Raw genomic sequence first — 22,220 nt, 5'->3', positions numbered from 1 at the left:
ATCCAAAACTCACTGAAGTCAATGGGAATCTTTGTATTGACATCAGTGTGCTTTGAATCAGATCCTATAAGAACTATGCTCAGCCATTCTGGGTTCAGAAACAATACCTTGTGTGTTATGTGATCGATCATGACTAAGCAACATTTGAATAGCCAGACCAATTAAATGATCTCAATCAACTAACAATGGAAAAAACATTGCAAACAAATTCACTCACTATGAATAGCAAGCAAATTTGTGCAATATGCTCACAAACATTTAACAAGCAGAAAAGGAGATTAAATTCAGTAAGCAAATTATTTGTGACGAATCATTCCCTTAGCTCTATCATTGTCCATGTTTAAAGGAAGAAAAAATATTCCAAAAATGTAAGTGAAGTAAGCAATTACTCCTTTCAGTGAAAGGATAGCACTGTACTTCAAAACAACTGGTAAAACATGTACATCAAACATAATGGAAACTAGAATAGTTTATTTTAAAAACATACAACAGATATTTTGGCATGAGAGATGTACTTGTGGCAGGTATTTCTGCACTAGAGACACATGGGATTGAAATAGGGATACACCATAATTTTAATAATACACATTAACCTAGGACTTCTTGGACCAGATATAGGGATTGTCCCTTAATATCTGTGACAATTTTTTATGGAAGCACGTTTCTGATATAGGTATAGTTTGTGTCATGCTAAGTTTTTACTACTATCTTAGAAGAACACATCAGCACAATTATTACCATTACAAACCAAAAAGAACACAAATATAAAAAGAATTAAAATATTTTATAGAATATGCATCTTTGATAGAATGCTACTGGACTTGCCTGTGAATTTTATATATGCCTGATCCCACAGTCCTCACATAGTTTAGCCTTTGCATGGATGGGGACTAACAGTGTAAAATTGGACTCATTATATTGAATATGTTAATTTCTGGTGTTAGAGCCTAATAAGAGAGTCTATATCCTTCTGTCATAAACAGATGGTTAAGGGTTAATGTCTCTTCTACGTGTAAAGAGTTAAGAAGCTCAGTGAACCTGGCTGACACCTGACCAGAGGACCAATCGGGGAACAAGATGCTTTCAAATCTCGGTGGAGGGAAGTCTTTGTTTGTGCTGTTTTTGTTGGTTGTTCACTCTTGGAGCTAAGAGGGGCCAAACGTGCAACCAGGTCTCTCTCCAATCTTTCTGAAACAGTCTCATGTTCAAAATAGTAAGTACTAGGTAGAAAAGGCAAATTAGTCTTATGGCTGTTTTCTTAACTTGTGAATGTGTATTTTGCTGGAAGAATTTTCACCTCTGTTTGCTGTAACTTGTATCTTAGGCTAAGGGGGAGGGAGTCCCTCTAGTCTATATAAGCTGAAGACCCTGTAAATATTTTCCATTCTGGTTTTACAGAGATAATTTTTACTTTTTCTTTCTTTAATTAAAAGCTTTCTTTTTTAAGAACCTGATTGATTTTTTCCCTTGTTTAAGACCCACGGGGATTGGGTCTAAACTCACCAGGGGATTGGTGGGCGGAAAGGAGGTGGGAGGAAGGTTAATTCTTCTCTGTTTTAAGATCCAAGGAGTTTGGATCAGCGTAGCCTGTCAGGGTAACCCAGGGAAGGGAAAGTCTGGGAGGGGAAAGAGGGGGAATAGTTTATTTCTCCTTGTTTTAAGACCCAAGAAGTTTGGGTCCTGGGTTTCCCCAGGGAAGGTTTTGGGGGGACAGGGAGTGTACCAGACACTGGAATTTCTGGTTGGTGGCAGCGCTATCAGATCCAAGCTAGGAATTAAGCTTAAAAGGGTACATGCAGATCCCCACTTTTTGGACGCTCAAGTTCAAAGTGGGAAAAATACCTTGACACCTTCTAAAGTCTAGTTCTATAGAATCACAGAGGAGATTTATAAAATTTTATTGTCCAGTGGAAAAAACTAATAAAACAGAAGTGAGATTTAGAAGACAAATTTAATGAAAAATGTCAATTCTACAATAAATGTCAATTTAGAGCAATAATGAATGACAAGGACATCAGTCTTCATTAGCCATTCAAGCCCTCTGAAAGAGTGCAATAAAAACAAAGTAATTCTAATTAAAACAAAGTATCTCTATAGAATATGTATATGCATATTAAAAGATTCTGGATTTATTTTAATCAAAATATATATTTAATAAGAATAAATTCAGAATACTTCTGTAAGTTTTAAATCTCAAAATACAGGTTCCAGTTGTCATAATAATCTAACAGGTTTGTTCTCTGGGGGTTGGGTGGCACTGCATTGAATCATCTCCATTTAGAATCCAATTGCACTCCTGCAAATATCATTGCTGACTGATGTTTATATTTAGTACAGACTCTGCTGTTCTGGTGCCTAATTAGTTGCTTCAAGTTGCTATGAAAGCTTAAAGGGCCAAATCCAATTTTCCTTCCACAAGAAACTCTCTCTTCAAATCACAATGGGAAATTTTCTTCCATAACTACATTTAATTTAATTAAGTCCATAGTTAAATACATTAAAAATTATTTGATATTTTTCTTCATCACACATAATTCTAACTAAAGAAATAGATCATTTGGCTTAAGCTCTTTATCACTATTATTTATGTAAAACATTTCTAGCTATGAATTGCTATTTTGTTATATAGAATCATTGGAGCATGGAAATCATAGATGGAAAGGAGATATTGGGCTACATTTCAATATATTTTAAATGAAGGCCTGAGGTCTAATACAAAAATGCAAATACAATACACGGCCACATTTGTGAGTACAATTGTAGGGACTGAAAATTTAAAAAGTAGCTATGTCCTAATGCAAACAAATAATTAGGTATCCAAAATGGCTATTTATATGTGCATGACCACACAGTATCCAAAATGGCTATTTATATGTGCATGACCACACAGAATATAGATGTATGTGTATTTTCCCTTAAAATGTAGCTCATTAGATCATCGCTTCTTCCTGTCAATGCAAGGTTGTTTCCCAAAGTATACTTTCTTGGTTTTTCTCCGATCTAATTTGTAAGGTCCCAAATAGGACAATGTCATTTTCACTACCAAATAATTAAGTCATTAATTTGCACACATACATATTTGGATCAACCACTTGCATTTGGAAAAATAACCACAGACAATTTGAATGAAACTGGAGACAAAAGATTATCCAAATGGGAAAGATGGAAAAGTAGAGCAAGTAGAGTGAATCAGGAACTTCAGCAAATAAAATTCTCTTCGTAGGGATAGCATTTTTTTCTATCATTTAGTTACATATTAGATTTTCCAAATATATTATTTTTTCATACCCTCATATGGCGTGGTTTCAGTTAAATGTATGGAAAGAAATATTATCCAATGAATATTGTCTGTTATGTCAAGTCATTACATTGAAATACTACAAATACATAAATTTTGTATAGAATCTATAAACAGTTACTAGCTTAGGATGCTTTTCTGTTTCCTTAGGAAAATATAAGCCAGATATGAAATTTTGAACTGTTGTCACACTGTGCACAATAATCCCTGTAGCGCAGGTGTGTTTACTGAGTTCTTCACTAACTGTTTAGATTTTCTCAATCAAAAAAAGACTGTATTCCTTATGCACCTAAATCGCCCACTGACTTCAGCAGGAGTTTTAGATGCCTAAAGAATACAGGGTCAGCCCTTGAGAAAGTTATATTCTTTTGTAAGATTTCATGTCTGTACTGCCAGTCAGTTCACATCCCTTTAGCACTGCCTTTTATTACAAATTATAGAGACAGAGGTGCCCCTTTCAGACAAGAAAGGAGGTGGTGGGAAGCAGAGGTCAGACTGCGCACAAAAGCTGACAAGCTTACTGAATAAAAACACAAAATAAAGGAGCTTATTAAGCTGTCATCAGTGGGTAAGTATATGCAAACAACAGGCCCTCACACATTAGTGTAGTCACCAAAGATGGATTAAAAAAAAAAAAAAAGTCAAGAGAAAGCCTTAGCAAAAGTGTTACTTTTCACGTATACAATTTGCTCAGACAGGAATGGTACAATTGAAAATCTTACAAAATAAAGCCAGATTATGTTCTATCGCTGGTGTAAGCCTAAAGCAAGATTGCTAGCCTGAAACATTGAAAGATCAGAAGTCTGGCCCCCAAAAACAGAATACTGGCCCAAAAATCATGAGATGTTTAAAAAATGATAAAATGTATTTGCATTCTAGTTTTTGAGCCCTGAGGATTCCCTTCATTAGCTTTCCTCTGTAACCAGGAGGGCCATAAATGTACTTGTTTTTTGTAAAGAAAGCTGAGATTGTTCATATAATCACATGACTCCAAGAGCTCAAGCTTTCTGGGAAAAAAGGAATAATCACCTTTGATGAAATTGTGAGAGTTGGTAACTGCTAAAGTAACAGCATTAGTTCTGATTCTCTTCTCACTCACACCTCAGCGATTTCACTGGAGTTACTGCAGATTTATTCCATTGTAAGAGCAGTTTGGCCAAGAACTGACAAAAATGTTCTTGTTCAGGTGCGCACTGGAGCTCGTGGGCACAGTGCGCACTGGAGCTCGTGGACACAGTGCGCACTGGATGGTATTTATTTTCAAAGGTACATATGCACACCTAGCCTGCATCAACGCTCATTGCACTCAATAGAAAGACACTCATTGACATTGCTGAACACTGGATCAAGCGCCTAGTGGAACCGAATGTGGAGTGCTTTGACATTCCAACGGCATCAGAACAAAGGAAGACAAAATTGGGGATAAACTTTTACATGCACCTGACACCTTGGCCATGCCCTCTGTTGCCATGGCAACAGGCCAGTCCCTCTTGGAGGGATATACAAGAACAGTCATGATGCATAGCTGTTACTTAGCAATAAATACTCTAGGATTTCCACTTTGGCCTAAAATCTGTTTTTTCCTCTCACATTTTAAATGTTCTAACTTTATGGAGTATATTATAAATATTTTTGCCACCCCTCCTCAATCCAAAAGCATCTGTAAACATGGTGAGTGCTTTTACATGGCAAATGACGCTTATTTAATTAATTTTAACCTTCCTAGGTAAATGTAATATACAGAGGAATTGCAGGGAGCAGAGGTCACTCAGCATCATTCAGGATGCATTCAGCATCTTGTAGGATTGGGACCAAAGCTGGCTGTCAAAGACAAGAGGCAAAATTTCTTCCTGTTGCCTCAGGCTAGAGATGGAAACTGTAAGCAAGCAGTGGATAATTTAAATATCAAACTAACTACTCACAACTATCTTTAGGAGGGTTTTTTATTAATAACTTTGCTATTAATAGTGCTGCACACTAGAAGAGCTAAAGGTTACACAAATGTCATCATAGCTGCCATCCATATTAATAGCTTCAAAAGAAAGCGGAACAAAAATGAAATTCACATGTCTAAGTATATATTATACTCACAAAACCTGAAAGGCACATAGTTTGGCAGTAAACATAAGGCTTACAAAAGTTCTCTTCCCTTTTCTCTCTCCTCATTTTCATTAAAATTACACTCCAAAATGAAATAGTTGTATTATAAAAAATTCTTTATAGCACTGTAAATTTACACTGCATTGCACAACCCTTAGGTCCAGCCCAGGAAAACACTTACTCAAGCAAGCTCTTGCCAATATCTCACTTAAAGTCAATGAGAGTACTAATCTAACCATGATCGCAATGGGAATGGACAGGTATAACTGAGGGCAGAATTTGAAGCCATACCTTAAATAATAGGGATGAATATCTACCCTGACTTCCACCTGTGAGGACTGCATCCCCTTCGGTAGGGTTGTGTGGAAGTTTGACTCTAAATTATGCAACTATTTAAATTACTAATCTCTGTATGTTTTCTGTTCCGAAGCAGCAAGCAAGACTATGCTGTTGAAATGTTCATGAGACCCGTCCATATTAAAACTGATTCCCTCCGTATAATTCTACTGAGTTAAGTGTCTCAGTCTTCTTCACTGCTGGGCTTACTTCCCTCAAGAGAGCTTTGTTTAACTCAGAGTCGGTCTGCAGCTGCAAAGTCCCAAAATAAGCAGCTCTTCCTCTCATAGATCATTCTGAGTTTAGCCAGAAACAATATGAAGCCTTCCAGGCCTAGCTCCACAAATACTCCATGGGCAGTTCTTTTTGCCTAGCTTGAGTGGCCAGGCTGAGACTGGAGAAAAGACAACAGTTTGCTCCTTTATTATTATTGATTAGTTGTATTGCCATAGTGTGTAGGAATGCCAGTCATGGACCAGGACCCCATTGCGCTACACACTGTACACAGTCCCTATTCCAAAAGCTTACAGTCGAAGTAAGTAAGAGACAACAGATGGATACAGATTGACAGATGGAGGCTGTGGTCTCAGCAGCCTAACCCCTGTCCCATTTTTTTTGTAGGCATCATGGAAGAGGAGAATTCAAATGAGAATTAGCAGGGCCGTCCTTAGGATTTATGGTGCCCTAGGCGGGATTATTAAACTGGTGCCCCTGAGCCTGTCTAGCTCTTAGCAACACAAACATAAGCTTACACTATTGGAAAACTTACCACATGCATATTACTAAAACCAGTTTAACTTAATGAAGCACACTGTAATGCTGATGGACTAGCACTAAAGAAGCAGTACTATAGAAAAAATTCTGATTTGACAAAATGATGCAAATAATATTTTTTTTTAATTTGTCAACATTTTATTGGAAATTTCTATGAAGAGGTATTTAAATAAGGATTGGTTTTTAATTAAAAGCAATCTTTCTGGCTTTTTTGGCTGCAAAATCAGGAATAACGTCATCGTATGACAAAGACAAAGTGATGTCTTGTTTGATTGCAAGAATAGCAAGACCAGTCAAGTGTTCCTGACTCCATGTAGAGCGAAGATAGTTTTTAATGAGTTTTAGTTTTGAGAAACTCCGTTCTCCTGATGCTACTGTTACAGAAATTGTCAGTAGAATACGAGTGACAATGTACACGTTAGGATATATGTCAACAAGTTTGCTGGTATGAATAAACTGTACAATGTCAATTATTGATTTTGCATGTGGCAACATTGAGGATAGTGTACTCAATTCTTCATACAGTTCAAGTCCATTTAAATCAAAACGATCGCCGTGCTTCAGGAGGCTCTCTAGGTCAGGGGTCCCCAACGCGGTGCCCGCAGGTGCCATGGCACCCGCAGGGGCCTCTCAGTGCACCTGTGTACTGGCCGGCGGACAAGCATCAGCTTAAATGCCACCAAAATTTGGTGGCATTTCGGCGGCGACGCCTCTGGATGATGCCGCTTGCCACCGATAAGCAGCGTCATCCAGAGGCGTCACCGCTGAAATGCCGCCAAATTTCGGCGGCATTTTGGTGGATGCTCGTCCACTGTCACGGTCCTTCGTCTGGTGACCGCCAGATGAAAAAGGTTGGGGACCACTGATCTAGGTTCTTGCACTTTGTCATTGGTTGCTTTTGTTTTCCTATTCCATTTAATTTAGTCCTGCTCAGCCCACCTACCAGCTGAGTGAATGGAACTTCAGGCCGACAGTGGGGTGAGTGGCTCAGCCAGGGTATCAGCCGCCAGCCTGCTCAGCCTGCTGCCAGCCTGGGGTTCCTTGGATGTCCCCAGGCCAGCAGTGGATGCTGAGTGGGGCCGGTGGCCGGGACCCCGAGTGGCAATGGGGCAGCAACCAGAACCCCAGAGCAGTGGCGGGCTAAGCAGCTCAGCCCACTGCTGCAGGCCATCAAAAATCAGCTCGCGTGCCACCTTTGGCACATGTGCCATAGGTTGCTGACCCCTGCTCTATACATTAGTAAGGATATGAGCATATTACAATTGTTGGAGGACTCTATTTAGCAGTAACAGGGCTATAGGAAAGTCAGTCAACATTTTTTGTTTCTCTGATGAAAACTGGCCCACTCCCTTCCCCATACAAACTTGTCACAAATAATTGTCAACAACTTAATTTTCTGTTTTTGGCCAAGATATTGATTTTTTAAAAAAAATATTGAAATTGAATTCAGAATTGTTAGCAAACATTTTTGGCAAACAAATTTGTTAAATGACAATCTAAATGGCAACGCAGTACTGCTTTCATGCTTGGCTCCCCCTCAGCCTGCTGGTCCAACAGCTGCAGTAGAGGAGGAGATAGGTGGAAAACTGCAGGACCCCAAAATCCACCTCTTGGAGTGCAGAGTGGCAACAGCAGCAGCAGCAAACCCTCAGGTCTGATCACATGCCAACGGGCACCACCGCCAGCCCAACAGACCCTGGTGAAGTTAGCACAGCATCTGATCTCAGGGACGGGGCACCCATGGAGCCACAGCAGCTCATCCTGCCCTATGCAGCTCCCCCCGGATGAGATGGATCGCTGCCAGCCTGGGGGAAGAGACGCACTCCCTAGCTAGGGTGACCAGATCCAGATATCTTGGTTTTATAGGGCCAGTCCCAATATTTGGGGCTTTGTCTTATATAGGTACCAATTACCCCCACCTAGGGTGACCAGACAGCAAATGTGAAAAATCACGAATGGGGATGGGGGGGGGGGAGAATAGGAGCCTATATAAGAAAAAGATCCAAAAATAGCCTGATTTTATAGGGACAGTCCCTATCTGGTCACCCTGCAGGTGAGTTCCTTCCCCCACCCCTTCCCAGAGACCTCAGCAGCCAATCCCCTTCCTCAAACTGTGCTGCATTCACCTCTCTCTAGGACCCAGCAGCCCTGCTCTTACATGCTCCACTGCTTCCCATCTGTCCGAGCTCCCATCAGAGCGGTGCCCCCAGACCTAGTGGTGCCCTAGGCAGCTGCCTGTTCTGCCTATGGCTAAGGACGGCCCCGAGAATTAGGCACTGAGACACTTCACTAGAGGCCTATTTGCATCTTTAGGTACAAAAGTGCCTTTAACAATCTGGACCTAAGTGAAAATGTATTAAAAACATCACTGGTTGGTACATACAATGTACGAACAACACCTTGTCTCCTCAAATGCTCCTCAAGTGTGTGCCCCACAATAGTCTCTCCCCATTGTGGACAAGGCTGCCACATGGGTGGCAGCAACTGGTTTGGCTAATCCCCACGCCCTCCCTCAAAGTAGTAATGCAGAAATTACTCTAAAGCCACCCCCTCCCCTCAGCAGCAGTGGGTATTATGGGCTAGGCCCTACAAGCATCTTAGAACTACAGCTGTTACAATTACAGTGTGTGTGGTGTGCGTGGATGCACCAAAACAATTTCTGTCAAAATAGCACTTGTGGGTGGGTTAAGCCATTGCAAGGATGGGTGATGCTACAAACCATTTTGTGCAATCAAGTGCCATTGAAGCTAGGGAACTGAATTGTTTGTTTGCAACAGCTGTCAGGAAGTGTTCCTTCTGAACTGGTGCAGAAGAATTTTAATAATTGCTAGTGTAGGAGGGCCAAACCCTTTATAGAACCGTGACAGGAAGTATGAACGAGACAAGTTTTCCTCAACTTAATGTAGACACACCCACTGATCAAGGGCAGGATGCAGATCTAAAGAGACAACATGACTACATGGGACCTTAGAAGCCAGGAAATCCTGTGTCTAGCCCCAGCTGTGGCAGACTCGATGTGTGGCCTTGGACTATCTATGTGACCTCGCTCAGTCTTGCTATCTATCTAATAAAAGAAGTAGGACAATAGTACCTACCTACCTTACAAATTAGCCCAATTGGTAAGTAATAAGGCAGGTTTGCCCTTGGAATCCTCATTATACAAAATGTTATATTTTATTTAAACATAGTGTCCTGGGCAGGATACCCACCAACGTGAACCGCTTTATAAGCACAGTGTGTCTCTGAAAAGTTCAAGTAGCAAAGGTGATTTTTGCAAAAAGGTGAAATGGTGCCATTGGTCTCTGTTCAGTGCTGCACAGAAAGGAGACTGCCAGGATCCTAGGCAGGGAAAGCTGATGAGGTTGCAAATCATCAGCTCCCATAAAGGAACCAGAAATTCAAAACAGAGTCTTTTGGGGTAATTTACATGGCATATAACACAGAGGAACAATTAGAGAAATCATTCGACAAATTAATGGGATTAGTTTTATGAAGGATGTATTTGAAAGTGAGTAATGAGGGTGTAGCTCTTTAACTAATTCTATGGTTTATGCCTCGTGGAAATCCCTTCCTGCCAACAGCTATGTAAGTTGAATCTCCTCTACAGTCTCATGCAATTCAATGGGAGAAAATATTATTTGGACACTTTAGAGTTGAGGCATATGGCTTGTCTAATAATGACATGAATAGTTATGGCTGGTTTGCAATTGTATCAGCTCTGTGCTTCCAGCAGCACTGGAGTTCTTGTTAACAGATCCTTTCTTCACTCTTAGAAGTGCAGGATAACATCTGGGCCTGTTGGGAAGCACTCTTGCAATAAAGAAGTACTTTGTGTAATTCATCTTTCCTCGCCAAGCCGCATCTGTCTGCTCTCCCTGGCCTTCTCCATTCCCACCCTGAGCTCCCCAGGACTGTGGAGGCATACTGGAGCTGCAGCAAGCTGTCTCCATCAACAGGTGGCACTGTTTGTTTTTTTCCTCCTCACCCTACAGAGAGATCCAGTACTGTCACCCCACATTACACATAGGGTAGCATTTTCAAAAGTGCTTATGTCACTACATCTCCCTGTGGATCTAGAGCTAACTCCCACTTCAGGATCTTAAATACAAAATATAGGCACCAATGAGAGCCTGAAAACCCCCACTCAGACGCCACCTCACCCCTAAATTCCCTAATTTCCTCAATTGCTGTTGGTGAGCAGGTGCAAAACCACCTAAGTCTAACACCACCAAGCTGCTTGGTGCCCTAGTTCATGCTCCCCCCTGGTGGGAGTTTCCAACTTGGCATTCCTCCATCTGTTTTGCCTGCAGGGCCAAATCTGGTAGGTATTGTCAGAACATGCCTTACTTGCACAAAAGACAACCAGATTTAGATTTTTCTGACGTGGGCATGAATGTCCCAGAATACCTGACAGCCCAGTGTATAGATCTCTCATGCAGGCTATGGGAGACCTGTTTTCAAATCCACACTCTGCCTGATATGGAGCAGGGACTTAAACCCGGCTTTCCCAGAGAAGTGCCTTAACCATGTGGCTATTGGGTATTCTAGGGTGAGAGTGCTCTCAACCTGTCCTGCTGAAGCTGTTCCCCTGTGTATTAAATAAAATATATATTAACTGGGCTCAAGAGAGACTGACTTCATAGCCTAGTGGTTAGGGCACTTGCCTGGGATGTAGGTCCCGGCTCCAATAAATACTTCATTTATTATACAAAATGGAACAGCTTCACCAGAAGAGATTGAGAGCGCCCCACCTCAGCATGCCCAATAGCCTGATGGTCAGGGCAGAGATAGGAGAGACCTGTTCCAAACCAGGCAGAATAGGGGTTTGGAAACAGGTCTCCCACAGCCCAGGTGAGCACCCCCTAACCACCTGGCTATCATGTGATGGGTCTCTCTCTCTCTTTTTGAGAAGGAGCTGAGGTGGCTTACGAACCTCATTCCAGGAGAGGGTTCACTGCTCTGAATCCTGAGTGGAACTAGACAGGGGGCTCAGACCTCACCCCTCTCCTCAGTATTTCCTACTGGCTAGCATTGACAGAAGCCAGAAAACCAGAAACCAAGTCTCCCCATCTCAGGCATCTAACTTCCCCCACCCTTTGTACAGGGGAGCCTGGGCTCCTAACTTAGGGCTGTGAATTCCACTAGGCAGCTGGGTGCCTAGAAGTTAGGTGTTGCCATGCCTACATCCCTTTGTGGACTAATCCTTAGGAGCCAACCTGACACAGAAGGTCATTGGGACTTAGGCTTCTATGTTCCTGAATCACTTTTTGAGATTTAGGCTCCTAAGTCACTTAGATGCTTTTGAAAATGTTACCCTAAGTACCTGTCTACACTAGGAAAAATTTCTGAGCAGTTTTAAAACTTGCTCAGCTAAACTGATTTTAAAACCATCTAAGTCCTGGTGTGCACTTGGTTTCAGGCAGTTTAAAATGTCTTAAAAATGCTCTAATAAAAACAGGTTAAAAGCAGTTAGAAAATTTCCCAGTGTAGATAGGCCCCTGGAGCTATATTGTGCCCTTTATCTACGGATGCAGATCAAGCACATAATGAGATCCCATGCTCTCATTCCAGCAGGTTAATTCTCTCTAATTAGGGGCTCTGTTTTGAAGGTTCAATTCCAAGGGAAATTTCTACACTCCTTTCCCACTCCAAATTTCATAACGACAATTTCCCCATGTGATCAGCTACCATTTTGCCTTGGCTCTTCGTTGATGACACTACACCACAGTCTACTCAGAAGGTTGCTCAATTTTTCAATAAAAATAAAAAGCCCTTCAGTTCATCTCTGAGTATTCTCCACCACTACCAGCACAAAAGTGTTTCATGATTTGAGCTCAATAACAACAAAGGATTTCCTGAGCATCTGATCCTCCCCCCACAACTAGAGTTCACCCCTAGCCCCATATTGTATGCAAGTTTTATTAATTAAAGATTAGTATGGACTATAAATGAAGCAACATGATATAATGTGACCTGAAGATTCCATAGACGATTCATGTCAACTCATTTAAGCTATAAATGCAGTTTAGTTAATTTACCACTTGGAGAAATTATTTTCTTCCATATAAAAAGTTACCAGATTTTATATTAAGATCTCAACATTTTAATTCTCAAACTAAAAATAAGGGTCCTGCTTTTGACCTCACTAACTGGATTTGTCTATGATGAGGAAAAGCAGCATGTTAGAAAACATGTTAACTAACACATGGTAACATGATTTTACATCCTATTTAAAAGAGGAACAAGTAATGTTTAAAACTGTATTAGCTGGTTGTAATAGCCCATGCCAGGACCACCTAAAATGTTTTCAAACACCACTGGATTTGTCCATCCCAAAGGCAAAATCTTTTAATACCATGTTTTCTAACATGATACATCTTCAGAGTGTAATCAAGGCCACTTACACATATGTAAATCCAAAATAATTCCCCTAAAGACAACTGGATTACTCCAGATTTAAAACGGGATAATATCATAATCTGGACCATGATTTTCAAAGTGTATTTGCTTTAACACTAATCTGACAAACCAAAAAAGGGAGGTGGTCTTACTCAACAAGCCTCTGGTCTGCTATCAGCTGCTATTCAAGACTGTTCCTCCCCACCCCACCGTCACTGTTCTAAATGAACTCAGCATTACTTATTTTTTATTATTTTTTAAATAAAATAAAGATTTGTTTTGGTTGACGTGGTGACTTTTTCAGTAGAACACACTGAATTGCGCTATGAGTGATTATAAAGATACCTAAAAACCTACAAAGATACGTTTTGTGAAACCGCAAGATTACGTCAGTTTCAAACCTTCACTCCTTTCCATTCGTATTCAGCAACGTAAGGGGAGAACCCGTCAAAAGATTGTTTATACCCATGAATGGCAGCACCCTTAATTCAGATCTACAAGGTTGTAATTATATTATTACAGTAAATCAAACATTGCCAGGGTCTTTCCAATCGTATTCATTTTCTGAAATTAACAGCAAATGGTAGTTTGATTTGCTTTTCTGCCCTAGATACAGACAGACTGGAGGGAGGAATTAGAGCAAACCAACCCGGCTGCCTGGAAAAGCTGGATTCAGAAATAAATATTTTAACTTTCTAAGAAAAGAAACCACCGCGGAGAGGGAAAAGGAAGAGGAGACCCGCCACAGCACTTGATAGAGAGCGACTGCAAAGCAATTAGTAGGCTGCTAAATCCTGTGTTACAATAAATCAGTGACCCAAATCCCCCTCCTCCCCAATGCCCCTCATTATTAAATCAACTTTAATGAACTAGCCCCTTCTCTCCCTCTCCAAACCAAATACGGTTCCATTTTCATCTGCACCTGCCTATCACAATGGCTGGTGTGAGGCAGGAATGTGTATAGAAAGCGATCTAGAGCAGTGTGTGTGTGTGTAATTGACAAGTTCCCAGCCTTGCCCTTTGAGTCCGCGCCTCTGCCCAGATCCCGAGGCAATGCCCACTCGGGCAAACCACGCCTGACTCAGAGACGGTCAATACAAACACTTTAAAGCGACAGGCACCTCCTGTTTTCTTTGCATTAACACCAGCTAACCCCTGTATCTAACACTAACCCACACTCCCTTGTCCGGGTTCTCAGCATGTCGTTTGATAGCTGGATGTGGCACATCTGGCGCCTGGCCCGAACAGGCTCCATGCATGACGAACGTGTCAATATGTGGTGCGAGGACAAGGCTGCGAGCTGAGAAGGGGTCTTTTTTTTTTTTTTTTTTTTTTTTTTTTACTTCCACATACGTATATTGTGCCCTAATCAGGTATTCTAAAAGGATGCCTTAAAGGGGACGGGACCAAAGCTGGTTTTGACAAGAGACAGGCTAGACTGGGAACTGCAGAGACAGTCAAGAACAAGTCTGTTATCTTACAAAGGACACTTCAAGCTGTCAGCTGCGAGAGATTTACAGGAAAATCCCCTTTCCTGGGACTGAACCTCCGGGAAAGAAAAGCCGGGTTTCCCCCGAGAAAGACTCAAACATACTCACCCTAGATAGCCCCTCATACAGGCCTGAGTGGGGGCATGTGCTGCCGCGCCAGATCGCAAAGGGTACAGTGCAAGGAAAGCCACTTAACAGCAACAATATTGCCCACAGTCTTATGCATCTCTGTGGGTAGGAGGGCAGGGGGGGGGCTAGTTATCTGTCCGCGTTTGACTCCATGGAAGAGGAGGAGATCTCTCTTCTCCCTCGCCCCTTCTAAAAGCCCCACCTTACCGCCATCACCAGCTGCAGTTAGCGTGAGGGTGGCTTCTGTTTTCATACTAAAGTACCGCTATTTGAGGATGCTGTTTTAGAGGGCTGAGCGAGTCAACTGGATTTGAAGCAGCTCAGCACTGAGCAGCTCCAGCCCCGAGCCGTGCTAATAATTGGTCGCAGCTGGCTTAGGGGTGTTAAGTGTTCACTGTGTGCTGGGGGGATAATTGGAAGGGGAAGTTTGAGAAACAAAAGTGCAATATTTTATGGCTGGTTTACAGTGATGTCAAACTCCGTAGTAAACACATTGATATTGAAAACCCAGCGTGAGCCTATCTGAGCCGTCAGGAGCAGCTAATCCCTGGTCGCTAACCCAACCGCCGGGCTAAGCGTATTAGAATTTTTTTTTCAGCACATTTGATTTTTCCTATGTCTGAGATCGCTAAAAGTTCCTTACCCGAGAGGGACTGTAAACTACTGCTGGCGTGGGTGGCTGGGTAGTCATTTCAGCTGGTCTCCGCATCTCTTTCGACTAAGGGAGACTAATGATGAAGCTGGAAATTCTTTTTAAACTAAGCCCAGCAGCAGGCAGAAGGCTTGTATTTTGCTCAATTAAGAGCTACCGAAGTAGCACTGAGAAGAGGCAACGCAGTAATTAACTGTATGCAGCACTGTTGTTTTAGCCCTGTAGCTCCCGGGCTATTAGAGAGACAAGGTGGGTGTCAAAGCGTCTCTTTCTCACCAACAGAAACTGGTCCAGCAAAAGATATCGCCTCAGCCACCTTGTCTAACGCAGAACCGGACTGTTCATTTTGCTAGGGAAGTAACTCGGTGATTGATGGATACGCTGCATGCAGGCAGAAACTGAAAGGCTTTTGGGGAAAACTGAGGACTCTGAGTTGTGTTTCTACAGTGGATGAAGAACCCCGATGAAAATGAGCTAAGAAAAAGCTTTTCTTATTAGGACATACACAGCTGTGTTATAGTGAATTTGACATCAATTAAATGGTTTGGGTCTTTTACACTCTTTTCCTCCAATTAAAATTGACGCTTATATCAAAAACCAGAATAGATTGGCGAAAGTATGATGACTTTTGAGTTTCTTTCCTCTGTCTCCGGCAGAAATTTATAGGCCTAATCCTGCGTTCATTTTGTCACTGAGGTTAGCAGCTGCAGGATCATGCCCTATCGGGGATTTTAGAATAGACATAACAAAAACCAGCAGGCTGGCTTAGAAAACGCTCACTGTTCCCCGTGTATGTGCCCCGATGACCCCCAGTATGACATTACAGATCCTGGACCAAAGGTCTGCCAGCTGTGACTAGATAAAGTCTGTCGGGTTTTTATAGTAGCCTTGCAAGGTAAGGTCTTATCAAACACTAGTGTTCACTCACGGCAGTGACCTCGCCCCGCACTACACGCAATGAATGGAATAGAGTAAACAAAAAGTCAGCGATGTATGTGGCTTCGCAGCTCTCTTTTCTAGCGCATTTGCAATCTGATCAGAGCAGCCAAGTGAAAAGGAAATTCTGCTAGTGTCTGAGGAGACAGCGGGCAGCCAAAATAATAATAAAGAAAGAATCTGAGCCAAACGGAAAACATGTTTCTGATTTAAATTTAATCTATGTTGTAATTAGATGGCATGTCATTTATGAAAACATAATTAACACAAAGGATTTTTGCTCATTAGAACATTCGCCCAGCGCAGAGGCTGGGCGTGTATTTTCTAATTGGCGTTTTTAGAAGCGTCTATTCATGTGTTTGTTCTCGTTCAGTTTCTACATGACGTGACTGCTCACAAGGAAAATGTGACATGAAGAAGATTGACTTCATTTACCTATTGTAAGGTCCACCAGCCTTCAGCAAACAGGGGAATTAACTGACAGCGCTTCCTATAGTCTTTGGTAGAAAAAGCAATCACTGATCCTGAACAGATTTTTCAATGAAATGTTCCATAATGCCTATCCCAGTTTAAAGGAACTCTAGTGTCTACACATATGTAAACACCGAAGTCTGTTCTTGTTGCTCGTTGCATAGATAATGCAGGACAGAAGTTTGGTTTCCATTTTGTGAAGATGACTAATTATTTCCAAATTATGCTCTGCATACAATGAAAGTATCTATTCGAATAACATGTGAAAGGAATTCAGCACGATCATTAAAACCCACCGAGGAAACCAGAGAAACTGCAATTTTAACATGTTTAATATAAATCATCAGTTTTGCTAACTTGTAGAAACACTGGATTGCGTTCTACGGAATAAGAAAAAAATCTGGAAAACCAATGTTTAAAAATTGAGTTTATTTCCTACTGTCAAGCTATGATCGATATCCTAGTCTGCACTACAGTGATTAGTTTGAATTTCTTCCTATGAGGGTGTATTACATCATATGGAGTAACTGAAAACCTCTAACAGAAGTTGTAGTGTAGCGTTCGAGATGTTGTTTAACTTGTTTTCATTATGCGTTATACAGCAGTTATACCTGGCAGCAGGGACGCAATAATTAGCAAACGCTTTATTTAGTTGGTTGTTGATTTTTTATTCTAGAGCTACAAAAAATGTTTTCTCCAGTTTTATCCCAGGAAAGCAAGAAAGAAATTGACTTCCCAAACCCACTTTTCGCATGTACTCATTATTAAACTGGCATCTGGCCTTTCCTAGACTTCCAGTGTATGAAAATTGACCGTTCTGTTCATTTAGACCTTTAGTTCTTATGGGGAAATTGGTACCTTTTGCTACCGAAGAAATCAAAATCTGCCTATTTGATTTCTTTTTAAAAGTAGTTACGGGGAATGCACGTTCTAATACTGTTTTATTTTTCATCAACGCTCCACACACTGTGCGAAATTCAACAGGAATTTCAATCCAAATGGGCACGTTGAAATTAATGTGGACGTGTAACAGTCGCACGATGCAACATTTCTGGCAAGTGGAGTAATGTCAGTGTACAGTAAGAATAATACTGAGCCCTGTTACAGTTCATACTCCTAATCTTCCATTTGCCAGGATTCCGTGTATTTAAGATTCACACGATAAAATACACAATAACCCTCACAGTGCCAGGTGAGGAACAATCACATTTCCATTCCCATAATATTCGGGGGGAAGGGGAGTTGTCGTTTGTATTGACAGCATTTTAGTGTTCGTATTTTGAGGGAGTTTATATCTTCTTACGCTTCCTTCGCTTTCCAGTATCACAATTTTATTTTTTCTTAGGTGAAAGAACATTCAGAAAAGGCTACTAGGCCAGGCGCAGCTATAGCCTTCTCCCATAATGACATTACTTCTGCATCAATTAGCAGAATGAAAATGTATAATATTCCTAATCTTTCCTTACCTCTTTGGTATACAGGCCACGGTAAATCTGGCAGAACGAATCGCTTCAGAAAGAATGTCAATATCTTTAGTTGTACATGTATGTCTGTTGAGCGTGTTTGTGTATAAAGCTTTCCTGTCTTCTCAGTATTAAAAGTAAAGAGTTGTTAGAAAAGAGCAGAAACTATAGATCTGTATAGATGATATATCAGAAGGGATTTTGTGTATATAAAATTTGAATGGTGATGAACTAATATCTACAAATCTTTAGAAAACATTAACTGAAGTGACGTATTTGACTCGATAAACATTAGTCTAAAAAGGATGTTATAACTATACTTGTCCAAAGAATGTTACATTTGTATTTAGAGGGAGGCTTGTTATCGCAAGATGACATTTTTCGACCCATTGGGCTGACATTAGTGATAGTCACATACTATTTATTCGCTGTACTATAATCACTCGGGACGCAAGGTCAGGAACCGCAGTGTTATAGATATATCAAGATCAAAGCTTTCTAGTTCTTTCATACAGATCACAAATGCAATCAGCTCCACCCTATATACACTCCTTTGTGCGGTTACTACATACTTTTATTCCCTTGGTGTGAAGAGCGCCAACAGGTTGCCTGTGCTGAGAAATAAACCCTTGACACATTTTTCCACACTCTATCTGTACACGTCGGCTGGTTTTCACTCGCTGTTTGGTACAAGCCCAGGCAGTTTGAAAGAAACCCTACCTAAAGATGACCATTGTCTACAGTGCCACGTCCATCCGATCTGCAAAAGCTACCTGTAATTCCTTTCAAAGAGCCCAATCCTCCCCCACGGCACCAGCGCCAGAGCGCCCCAGCCCACTGGGCTTACCTGGAGGATGTTGGCGTGCTGCAGCTTTTGCAAGAGGATCATCTCCTTGACGATTTTGTAGGAGGCGAGCCGGTAGCAAGCTTCTAACGCCGCGTATTGCTTCACGCAGTTCTCGATGTCGTGCCCCCCAAAATCCACCGATTTCAGCGCCACGGCCAGCGTGCGGTTCAGGACGACCTTGTAGACAGCTTTGGTGTAGCCGGAGCCCAAGTAGTGCAGGCTGGTGACATTGTGGATGTCTCGACACCCCAGCAGAGGGGGGTTCAGAGCCAGGTCTACTTTGGCTTCGGGATAGGAGCCCGCGCGGCTGTCAGCCTGCGGCGCTTTCCCCTTCTCCAGCCGAAGGGTCTGCTCTGAGGAGGTCCGCTGCTGGGCAAGGTCCATCAGCCGGCGCTCCAGCGGTCTCACCAGCCGCCGGGCAGCAGTCGCGGGCGCCTGGTGCTTCTGATACCGGACCAGCTCCTCGTAGCGCTCCCTGATCTGCCGGGCTAACTCCAAGCGCTGGCTCTCGCGGTCCTCCCCCGGCCAGTACAAAGGCGAGCCCGCAAAAGCCGGGGTGACCCCGCGCCGCGGCTGCTGCTGCTGCTGCTGCTGCTGGTGGTGAGGATCAAAGCCCGGGATGAAGAACACGTTGAGCAAAGTGCCCAGGAAGAAGGAGAGGCAGCAGCCGGCGGCCACCGCGATCTTTCTGCGCCTCATCGCAGCGCCCCAGCCTCTCCCCTCTCCCCCAGGGCTCAGGTTTGGGCGGAAAAGGCTCCCCGGGACCGCAGCCTCTTCACGTGGCCCCGCCGGCCCTCGCCCCGCTCAGGCACATCAGCCTGACACTTGCCTCCCTGCTCATGAGCTTCTGGAGCGCGGATTATCAGAAGGACCCGGAGGCGGGGGGGAGGATAATAACCCTGAGCGCTCTCCGCTCGCTGACGTCCCCTGATTGACAGTCCGGCTCTGCCCGTGGACCGGCGGAGCAGCAGGGGGCCCTGGGAAACGTAGTCTCTCGGATGACGCTCCCCACCGCCGTGTGATAGCCGGGAAGTCAGGACTACAACTCCCAGGCTCAGCCGCAGCTCCCGTGCACGACCAGGCAATAGGCGGGGCCCACCGAGATGATAACGGTGTGCTCTGCGGAGTGGGGAGCGGGCTGGGCTGGCCGGCAGTGCCCGACGGGGACCGGAGTAGGGGTAGCATTAGTGAAGTCACTTTTCTGGCAGGAGCCTCGCAGCTAGAGGAGGCAGGTTTAGCTGAACCAGAACTGCCAGCGGCTACTTGCTTCTGTGGGAGGGAGGCGCCTTCATTTTGAGATTCATTAGTAAAATCTCCCCCTCTAGTGATGAAGGCTTATCTCACCTCCCACCCCCCAGTGTGTGTTTATGTTTGAACGAGACGTTTCAAATCTCACCCATCATGATTTGTTCAAGATCACTTGTTCCCATTCTCCCAGTTTGACAGCGCTAGCTGAACTGGCCTCACACCAGTCACATGCTGGAAAGCGTTTTACGAATGAGAAGCCAGTGCTGGAGAGCTCAGAAAGCAGCAAGCCCACGAACACAGAAGTGAGGATGAGCACACAAAGGGAAGATTTTGCCGATGAATTTTCCACATATTTTCTTGCAGTTGGTTACCTTACAAATAAAACAATCCGCTTAAGATAAATAACATCTAATTAATTATATTTGCGTGAGGTGGTGTATATATTTTCTCTCTCAACGCAATAAAATGGTACAATGTTACCCAGGAAGTAGTAATGGCCTTGTGTGCTCTGGCTGGGTCAAACTGTGGCTTATCATAAGTTTACTGATAACATAAGAAGAGCGGGCTGTGATTTCGAGATGGAAACTGAAAGCAACGAAGGAGATAGGTTAGCTGTGTTACTCTAGACTAGCTCTACAAATCATGGTCTCAACATGGGGTAGCCCCTGCCCTGCTGGAGATGTGAATTGCAGGGGTGAGTGCTAATGACATGGTTATCCATCAAGCCCACATTACGATGCTGTTAGCAACTAATTAACAAATACAATCGGCCCAAAAAACGTCACAAAGAAAAGCACATCAACAAAAGAAAAGCCATAAAGAGCTAGGGGGGAACTGCGAGCTAAAGTTCACCGGGACGCAAAAAGAAGAACCATTTCCAATAAAGAAAGGGGATCATTTAAAGCACGAGTCATTTAGGTAATACACATCGGCTACAAACATTCTGTTTACCCTCACAGGCGCGCGTGCCCGATGCTTGAAAGCATTTATTTTCGGTGACAGTAGAAAGTAAAGCTATATACTTTGGCTTGTAATTAATCAAAATCCAAAGCCTGATGTTTGTCCATTTTTGTTGCATGTCTTACACGTGACACTGAGTCTATGATTGCATGCTGACTCATAAAGAATACTATTTTCAAGAGACATGGTACATTAATAAGAGGCCTATATAGTCAAGATAATCGGGAGAGTTTAAAAGATTCAGTTTACGTTTACAATGTAATCTTTTCAATCACTGGTTTAACTAAGAACCGCCTGTCACTTGTAATAAAACTGTCCTGAGGGTGAATTACAAGTTTATGAGAAGCAGCTAGCAGATCAAATGGCTTTTAATGAGACCTAATTTTGGCATATTTCAATCGTGGCTGTACAGTCAGGCTTGAAACATAATACCAAGAGCAAATGGAAGAGTTAATGTCAAACATGATGAGAGCCTCAGAATGAGGACAATAAATTACCAGTAAAGAGACCTTGTCTGAAATAGGTGTGGTTCTAACAAGCCATTAAGCAGCCTGCAGCACATTTCCTGAACGCCTCGCGGTGTTCTCATGCCATACTGTCCCGTTAGCTTTGTGGCCATTGCAGCCTTTGTATGTGAGCAGAACCGAGCTGTGTAAGGAGACTGGGAGGAGATCGCATGCAAAAGCCAGAGAAAAATACTGTATCAGCTAAGCGCCACCTACTGTTCCTTGCAACTGAATGCTCAACCAGCAACACACCCTCAGTCGGCGGCAAGCTCATGGCCGGACAAAACAACGGGGTGAAGCTTTGTGTAGCTGGATGGCAAGTAACAAGACATAAAACACCCCAACGGTGCGTGATGCATCTTATTTCTTATTCTTTCCATTCTCATCTGATTGTCATCCCGGACAAAATTCTCTCCTTAATGATACCACAGCCTGCTCCCAGTCGTGTAAATGAGGGCAGAATTTGGCCCATGATAATGTCTGGCAACATAACTCTGATAATAACGATTTGGCCTATGTTCAAAGGCGCTGAACGCCTGCCGCTCCCGTTGATTTCAATGGGATGTGCGGGCGACTAGCACCTTCGGATCCATTCCTTTTTATTACATTAC

The 22,220-nt window shown here is 42.8% G+C and overlaps 1 protein-coding gene across 1 annotated transcript in view; it reads right to left on the bottom strand.

The window, feature by feature from the left end:
• The window catches only part of PKDCC (protein kinase domain containing, cytoplasmic), a 49,550-nt gene extending 29,773 nt beyond the window's left edge, over positions 1-19,777 (bottom strand). The window contains exon 1 of the mRNA XM_030557638.1: positions 18,896-19,777. Coding sequence (XP_030413498.1) covers positions 18,896-19,594 — 699 coding nt within the window. The 5' untranslated portion in view covers positions 19,595-19,777. The remainder of the gene's footprint in view (positions 1-18,895) is intronic.
• Positions 19,778-22,220: the final 2,443 nt, after the last annotated feature.

Source organism: Gopherus evgoodei, chromosome 3 (assembly GCF_007399415.2).
Source record: "Gopherus evgoodei ecotype Sinaloan lineage chromosome 3, rGopEvg1_v1.p, whole genome shotgun sequence".
Lineage (NCBI taxonomy): Eukaryota > Metazoa > Chordata > Testudines > Testudinidae > Gopherus > Gopherus evgoodei.
The sequence above is the reverse complement of the archived record's forward strand: the minus strand, read 5'-3'. Positions and strand labels throughout refer to the sequence as shown.